Here is a 9364-nt window from a genome sequence, read left to right on the forward strand (position 1 = left end):
ACAAATATTTTTGAAGGAGACGGTACACAACGCTTACCTTAGTGGATCAGTAAGGATGGCTGGTGGTGGTGGCGGCGGTGGGGGCGGTGGTGGTGGGGGCGGGGGAGGAGGCGGAGGAGGAGGCGGTGTTGCCGAAGGTGAGATCTTCTTCTTCAAGTTACCGTTCGAAAACTGTGGAGTAAATAAATTGAAAACAATTCTTTGTAAGATATAAATCATATTGATTGATATTCATACATGGGAGACAAAACAGACAGACAGACAGACAGACAGACAGACAGACAGACAGACAGACAGACAGACAGACAGACAGACAGACAGACAGACAGGCAGGCAGGCAGGCAGGCAGACATAAATAAATAAATAAATAAATAAATAAATAAATAAATAAATAAATAAATAAATAAATAAATAAATAAATAAATAAATACAATGCATGTCTTGTATCACTTCAGTATGTGTACCTGTTAGTTGGCATTTAGTACACGGGACATTCGTAACATCTGAGACTCAAGGATTAATTTAGACCAGAGACTTTTATGAGTCAATATAAGTTTATCTACATAAAGTTAGGAATTCATATTATAAATACTATTTACACCAAACAAGAAACTATACGAGAAAAAGCACAACAGCACACGTACAGTGCGTTGCAAGTTAGTGTTAACTCTCTCTGTTTGATACAATCACGCAGAAACCAATAAGAAACTGCACATTGTACACTTTAAGATCATAGCAAGATTGCAATTTGTTTGTTTGTTTGTTTGTTTGTTTGTTTGTTTGTTTGTTTGGTCGATCGGTCGGTTGGTTGGATGGTTGGTTGGTTGGTTGGTTGGTTGGTTGGTTGGTTGGTTGATAATCGTTGACCGTACAGTCAAGAACGTTGCGTGTTATCTTGTTTCAAAATACATTCCATACATTATAAACTGTCATAGCTATTACCTCTCATTTAAATAAATTATGTAAATAATACGTTACGTCATCAAATCGATCCTTCTTAGATGAGATTTCTAAATGTACTGAATCATGATGATGATGATGATGATGATGATGATGATGATGATGATGATGATGATGATGATGATGATGATGATGATGATGATGATGATCATGATCATCATCATCATCATCATCATCATCATGATGATCATGATGATGATCATGATGATCATGATGATCATGATCATGATGATGATTACGCATGCGTATATTTGAATTGTAGAAACGTCTTACTTACATAGTCTTGGTTGTTGTTTGTTTCACCGTCAAGGTCATCTTCACCTTGTATCTTGAACACCAAAATGTTGTTAGCCGTTATCAGCTGACAAATACTGCCGGTAATATTTAACGTTTTGTCACCTTTATACTCAAACTGTACACCGGAGTTATTTAAAGCATCTGTCACCATGGACTTCGCATCTTCTGATGGAACGGGGAGTTTTGCAAGATCTAGGGAAGCACTACATTGATCGAGGAGTGGCTACAGAAAATGAAATTAAAAAAAGAAGTGGCCTGAATGACTATTGACCTTCCATGTGAGTTAAACGGAAACCTTGTCACTTTTAAAAAGATACACACACGAATATATATCCATAGACTGTCGACAGTCGCTCGCGCCTTTTTTTCCTACGTCTTATCTAAACTCCGATCCGGCGCAACACTACTATAATCGCATACGAGGAAGGCCCGAGCTCGGGCCTTCGGCCCTCGATATCAGTTTGCGATTAGACTAGTGTTGCGCCGGATCGAAGTTTAGATAAAACGGAGGAAAAAAGGCGCGAGCGACTGTCGACAGTCTAATATATCCAGTGAAATCTAGAAATATGTGCACTAACCTAGAAACTCCGAAATTGGTGGAAACCCTCATAGATAAAACAATAAATTGTCCAAATAAATACAAGTACACAAAGATCATATAATTATTCGATTCTCGTCAAAATATTGAATCGACAAATGATGCTACTGCAAAATGTAAAATCTGACTATCTGCTTTAACAAGGAAAGTGGCTAGCTTAGCAGAAGTTCTTTTTAATAGTGGTCTGAGGCAGAAGTGAGAAATAGAACACCATTCCTAATATAGTCTTAAACTCGTAACATTGGTTATCAACTGTACATATATAATCATTTATTTTTCAGCTAAGTGAGTAAATTCTGTGAGATGAATTTGGAGTTATCGTCTGACATTGGATTCTTCTTATAACTTTGAAATTCTTTCTTCACCTACCTTCACGACAACGGTGGGTTTGATCTGTTTCAATTTTATTACGTGCTGCACTGACTTGTCGATCTGTTGAGATGTGTTCGTCGTATCTAGAGCTAGATCACTTCTTCCTTCTGGTGTTTTACACGAGGTGCATTGTAGAACTTTTTCGATAACTTAAAAAAAATACATTAACTATGTCACAATAACCATGGCATTTTAATTCGAAACTGGAGTAGGCAAGGTAGTTGAAACCTTAAACAGACAGGGACTACAAACTGGACTGTCAGTTTTGATTACAATTTATTTACGAAAATGTAAGTTTTCGTATTGTGGCGTGATCCACAATCAGAACTTGGAAAGGCCCTAGCTCAAAGAGACTGGTCACCGGTCACAGAGGAGATTTTTACAGAGCTTAGGGTCTCAATTTGCAGTCACGGTTTGTGAGTTTTAGCTATCTTTACATACTGGTAGAACTAGAACGGCCATGTATGATGTTATGAAAGTGAAATTACATAGACGACAACGTCTATGTGTATGAACAGAATGGACATATCAAAATGTGAACTTCACACAGTATGTTTGAAAGATGTCTATTAAAATATCACCAGAGTAAATCATGGCTTCATACTAGTCTGTTCATAACTCGGGGAAAATAAATTCAAATGGCAAACTTTGGCATCGTAGCCTAAGACGTTTATGTTTTCATATATCGTTACTTTGACTACCATGATTCGGACAGTTTCATAAGACAGGTCTATAAATACAATATAACCTTATTATAAAATTGAATATTAACTTTAAACAGATGAAGATGGTATCCCCAAGGTTATCAGTATTGTCGTGTAATGCTCAACATGTGTTTAATGGTACTGGTGTGTATTTGTTAAAGCATCATTTCTATCTATTATCATGGAAAGTTCATATGCCGTGGCATGGTATTAGTTACTGTTGTGCCTCCGCGTAGTCGATCTGTCGTCAGTCTTACCATCTTGCCAATGGTCTAATTATATCTAATACTGAAATTCCACGCTCTTTTCATTTAGATCGTGTTTTAAAAAATCCACATTGTTTCCATAGATACTGATAGTCTAGCTTACCTTCTGAAGATTTGCATACCACTTTTACTGTTGTACTTTCGTCATCGTTCCAAACTATATTCATGTGGCGCATATCATTATTTCCAAATTCTTTCAACATAGAGTCTTTTAAACTATTTAACTTATCGGCAAGATCGTTATTACTAATAACACTGTCACGGTTACTGCTATTCCCCATACTTGTATTTTCACCTGCTTCTGTCATAATACTGCCTTTATTATCAGCAAACTAAATACAGAGAAAAAATAAAGAAATTGAGAAATCAATTTACCTTCGAAATGAAACTAAAGGACAACAGAATGAATACAAATACAAAGATAACCCACAGCACACTCAGATAACCGATAAATTTCAAGCATCGTGTTCTGTATCTAATCAGACATAGACAATGCTTCCCCTCCATTGTCTGTGGTCTAACCTATGCTATCAGGAACTGGTATAAACTAACTTATCTTATCATTATGCGCTACGGTCACCAGTTCCTATGGAATCAAATGAGCTCGATTCACCACAAACTTTAATTTGCCACATGAAATCTTGTTTGTATCCTTTAGAAATCGCTACAGAATTCCTATAAAATGATAGTGATTGGTGGTCATTTTAAAGTGACAATTTTATAGACCACTTTGACTTTGTTGTTGTTGTTTTTTTAAATGCACAGTAATCCTTCATGTTTGTTCTTGATTCTAACTGAGAACAGGTTGGAGTTTTCTTGACAAGAGTGACATTTATAAAGTTGAAGTCTGTCGCGTACAACGTCACTGACTTGTGATTATGTACAGACAACTGGTGGGGTTTGAATTGCAAAAACCGTTGTTGATCTCTGAGAATAGTTGGAATATTCTTACTTTAATAGAAATTTTAGGCAACTAAAGTTGTTAAAAATTGCTGCACAATTATATCATTGGTACATGGCATATGAGTGATTCGTAAATTTGAAATTATGTCAATACATTTATTGGTGGGAGAGTATAGTACAATGGCAACCTGTTGATTTTGAGATCACAGTGTTGTTCAAAGATGGCGTCGACACTTCTATCAAAAACGTACAGTCACCTCGGATCTGCCAACTACGCTTGAAGACTAGTACTGCGTGGGCCATCAAAGTTCAGTGTAGCTAAGGTCATAGAAAGGTCAGCTCAATGTTATGGAGGTCATACATTTAACTGTTTGCTAACATCATTAAATATTCGTTTACCAAAACGTATCTTATGCCTTTTCGTGTAGGGTCTATGACTGTACTAACAACAACATTCCACCATTATCTGTTACCCTATGTGATTTCTACGGTTGTAAAAACCTCAGACCACTATAGTATAGTGGTATAGTGGTCTGAGTAAAAACAAACTACCGGGACATTTTATCGTATAATAAGGACATTTTGGAATCTCGCTGCGCGACCGATTTATGTATAACTCCCACGTAGGAAGTTTTTCTCCGAATCTATAACGCTGAAAAACGTGGAGTGTTTTGTCTACAAAGCTTTCTATTTGTCAAGTATTTGATTCAAACGCTGTGGGTACCTGGGGCGTGGGTGGAAATTACAAAGAAACCTGTGGTCTTTACGACGAAATCGTCGTGCTAAGTCATATTTACATATGTGTGTCACTAATAAATAGAACACTCCTCTGTCTTCAGAATGATCACCCTGCCGATTGGACTACATGTGTAGTAACAGTATACTATGACTCAGCACGGGTACTTTTTAAGTGATACCTTCAAATTGGTTTATATTTTGCCTTGATTAAGCTATGTCATAAAAAGATGGACATAGGCATTATGTGTACACCTCGGATTTACCATTACCTCAGACCACTAACGTTTTAGTACGTAGTCTGAGCCATTACAAATATAACGGGTGTTGTGGTGGCCATTTACGATTCATGTCTGATAAGGTGACATTTTACGGACGTGCTGTATAGTCCAACCCATGTAGTGATCTGAAACCCAGCTACGAGTAAGACTTTATAAACGTATTTTTTTTTATAATTCCTCAACATTTTGCTATTGATTGCTATTCCATTTGAAACATTATAGTAAATGAACTATTCTCAGGAATTATTTCAGTATGAAATTAAGGCACTACCAAAAAAACATATAAAGGTTACAGATCGTGGCCCTAAGAAATTCCGACTAAATTTTACGTACAACTTAAAATGTACAAAACACTAACGTAAATACATATAAATAAATACGCGAAGTAAAACATACACAGTGTGTTGACATCACAGACAACAGAGTACTGATAAAATCTGACGGTCATTGGCACGTTCAAGATGGTGCGAATTAATTATTAATGTCGCACTTTACAATTTCTCAGTATTAAATACTGAAAGCTATGTAATAAGTATTACAGTAGTATGGATACGATAGAATGAGAATTAAGGGAATCAAAATAGAAGCGGTTAAAACTACCTACCGTAAAATTGATTGCTGGTATACAGAAACGACCGAGTAGTGTGCACTCGTTTACTCGACTGTCCGTTCTGACTTCACGTTTACTTGCTAATATATATTAAGATATATTTCTATTGCACTTGCTTCTTTCACTTTCGGTTCCTTTAGGTACCGGTCAGTTTCTGTGGCCCGGGGGGGGGGGTCGGGTCGGGTCGGTATATTTTTCCATCGGGCCGACGAAAAGTCACTGACTATCTGTAAAACTGAAAACAGGCTGACACCCCCAACATCATTTAATTCTAAAACATAGTGACCCCCTCCCCGATATATCATATTTACATGACAAGTATTTGATCGTGACTCAGAGTGGACTACTTGACTAAATACTTTATAAGATAGCATCAACTAAATTAGCGACAACACATGGTAAATATATTGAAAAGGAATTTAATAGCATCTCGAGTACTGTAACAGATAGTGGGAAAGTTTGAGATGAGAATATGTAGACCTCTCATGGCGGTCCTAAGGGGTTTTCCTCTAGAAGCTTTGAAGGTTTTCTGACACTTAAAGCCAATTTTCAGGCTATTCAGACCGTTTTTGTCATTATTTCCAACCTTTAAAAGACAGCACCAATAAGTAATTAACAACTACATAGGGTTGAATTTTTTTTGATAGTTTAATAGCATGTGCATCTTGACAGTAAAAGATAGGGGGGGGGGGGGCGCTTGAGATGGGAATATGTGCATCCATCATGCGAAGGGGTCCTAAAGATTTTGAGACTATTCAGACTCGTTCAAACAATAAGTTCCAAGCTTTACGAGACAGTGTCAACATGTAAGAAGCAACTGCATATGGTTGAAATATTAAAAGAGAAGTTTAATAGCATCTTGACATTAAGAGGTAGGGGAAGGGCTTGAGACTTGGATATGTCCACCTCTTGTGGGGGTCCTAGGGGTTAGAAGCTCTGGGGGTTTTTACTCCTTACGCCAACTTTTAGGCTATTCAGAGCCTTTCAGACAATAACTTCAAGACAGTGCCATAAAGTATCAGAAATTAAACTATTCTTTACACATAGGGTTGAAATAAGCTCTTAAAAAGTTAAATGGCATCATTATAGTAAAGGTCAGCACATCATTGACAGGGGAGAGTTTGAGAGTTTCTTACTTTAAGAGTCTTTTGTGGCAAGTTTTAGACTATCCTAGCAATAATTTAACATCTCTAAAAGACAGTACATCTAACATTAACAATTGATGTTTAAGAAAAGTTTAATAACATTACGACAGTAAAAGAAATGTGCATCTGGTTGTTGGTTGACTGCATTAGTGACCAATGGGGTGAGGTAGTCCTAGCAGGTCTCTCCATAGCAGATCCGGATATGTTTTGGGTCTAAGTTATTCATAGCCTTTACATGTAAGATTATATTTCACAGCTTCAAAAAGTTAATGTAAGTTGTAAATGAGTTTTGCAGGACACATAAAAATGGGCCAGGTAGTGTCCGTAACATTGGTATAGTGGCATTACTGTTGCAGATATAGTAAACTCAGATCACTGGTAGTTAGAGAATGTAAGGTCCTCATACCTACATGTATCCAACATTTTCAAAACAGGATGCCCCCACTGGTTATTTCGAAAACAGGGTGACCCCCCCCCTCCTTACTAATCCATTCCCCCCCCCCTGCCCCCCGCCGAAGAAACTGACCGGTTCCTTACTCAGCCCGGGTACATACTCTGTTTATACACTCACAGATTCCATTAACGTCGCATATTTTGTCACTGAACAGGTCTCACGACAAAAAACCTTCCCCCGTTTTCCTATGAAGTCCTGACCGTTGCCATATTGGCAGACGTCATTTTTTATTTAAAATTTCCGAAAAAGTATTAGAGTATTTGTATTTATTGACATTAATATCGACTGGTCTGACGTCTTATGGTGTTAGCATAATGTAAACTACGACCGCTATTCTAAACAGTGTGGTAGCACGTACGCAGCCGAAAAGGAAACAAAGTGACCCATCCATGAAATATGGTATGTAATAATAAGCAACAGCTCCTCACATGACATTCTATAAACTTTCAGATAGCCTTTTCGACCCACTAGGCCACAAATAACAATATCAAACCTGCTTCAAAATGTATAATAAAAGTAAGTTTACCTCTTAATCACGACTTGGTTTCAAACGCCGCCATAACATACGGTGCAAGAGTCGAAACAACAATACCTCCATTTCACACTTTGGCCACAGACGGTAACGCAATAATGCATGTGTGCCTTTAGTTTAGCAGTTCGCAAGGTGAGCTTGTATTATTGTTGTGCGCAGTCGCTATCGTGCAGACATGTCAAACATTGTTATCGGGTACAAAAGTCCGAACAACACTAAAGACGTCGACCCACACGGTACACTTTGAAAAGTTGATATCTCTATTGTGTCGCAGTATTTGTGTCTGCACACCTTTCTTTATATTAAAGATCTTGGGGAATTCCAACTCCAACGTACGTATAACTGTTGTAGGTTCCAGGAAAATCCAAGTGTCATACTCAACACGCATATATTAAATAGCTTGTCAAGTTTCCATTCTCTCAGTATAATATCAATTCGCATATTATATCGACAGCAATTTCCAGTGGGTCTTCAGGAATCTAAATATCGTTATGTGACAAGTTTGGCAGCCATCATGCATTTTCTACTACACTAAGAATCAAAATTGTCCTTGAATTTGTATTCATTGGACATACAAACACCTGATCAATATGATTTAATTTATTCAATAGTAATTCGATTTTTCGTTCGGAATTTTGACAAATTGTTCATGTTATCAATGGCAGTGTACATTTTGAACACATCTTATGTATGGGTTGACATAGCAATACTTAACGAAATATCCTATGTATGGGTTGACATGTATGTATGTATGTATGTATGTATGTATGTATGTGTGTGTGTGTGTGTGTGTGTGTGTGCGTATGTGTGTGTGTGTGTGTGTGTGTGTGTGTGTGTGTATGTATGTATGTATGCATGTAGGATCATATCAAATGTCAGACGAGTGCTGCATTTTGAAGACAGTTGAAGTTTATTTACAATATTTCCCCCAATTTTACAACTTCTTGTCACAAATTCACATTGTAGACTGTGGAATTATCCAGTCATTTAAATTCTGTACATAAGGACAATGAAACACTTGAATTTATACTGAGACTGAAAAACCCTTACATAAACAAATACTTGAGTAATTTTCAATTGGGCTATAGAGGGTGCCCTTCCTAAATATGATGGCAAATAAAATCCAACCTAAAATTAATTTATACGGAGTCAGTAAAATTGACATTATTACTGCACACATCTTAAATAAAGCACAGTGGGAAGAACACTACAGGAAATTGTATTTGAACTACTTTGTGCTTTTCAATATCAAAGTCACAAAAAATACTATCATAACAGAAATCAAAATACAATTAATTATGGTTTTAAGATTGTAATATTTGTGAATACATCCGTTAAAACTTGACACAACTGTCTATAGAAACATGTGAATTAGGAATATATCGATTTGATGACATAAATGGTACAAAATACTTAAACTGACATGTCGGTGTTGGTGTCGACATGGGAACGCTATATCATAACAGTTAACTGGGAACGAGAGAACAGGTAAAGTTTTCCCCATATC

At 36.9% G+C, this 9364-nt stretch overlaps 1 protein-coding gene across 1 annotated transcript; it reads right to left on the minus strand.

Moving 5' to 3' along the window:
* Positions 1-33: 33 nt before the first annotated feature.
* On the minus strand, positions 34-8047 carry LOC144439302 (uncharacterized). The gene is made up of 5 exons (XM_078128581.1): positions 7852-8047; positions 3301-3529; positions 2225-2376; positions 1238-1480; positions 34-171 (listed from the first exon to the last, which is right to left on the minus strand). Exons 2-5 carry the CDS (start codon positions 3503-3505, stop codon positions 34-36), a joined length of 738 nt encoding a protein of 245 aa, XP_077984707.1. The 5' UTR covers positions 3506-3529; positions 7852-8047.
* Positions 8048-9364: the final 1317 nt, after the last annotated feature.

This window comes from Glandiceps talaboti, chromosome 8 (genome assembly GCF_964340395.1).
Source record: "Glandiceps talaboti chromosome 8, keGlaTala1.1, whole genome shotgun sequence".
Lineage (NCBI taxonomy): Eukaryota > Metazoa > Hemichordata > Enteropneusta > Spengelidae > Glandiceps > Glandiceps talaboti.

Coding starts and splice junctions, on each gene's coding strand:
- LOC144439302 (XM_078128581.1), bottom strand. CDS start 3,505: ATGACAGAAGCAGGTGAAAATACAAGTATGGGGAATAGCAGTAACCGT. Junction 2,377..3,300: donor GGTATGCAAATCTTCAGAAG/GTAAGCTAGACT, acceptor ATTTTTTTTAAG/TTATCGAAAAAGTTCTACAA. Junction 172..1,237: donor CAAACAACAACCAAGACTAT/GTAAGTAAGACG, acceptor TTTACTCCACAG/TTTTCGAACGGTAACTTGAA.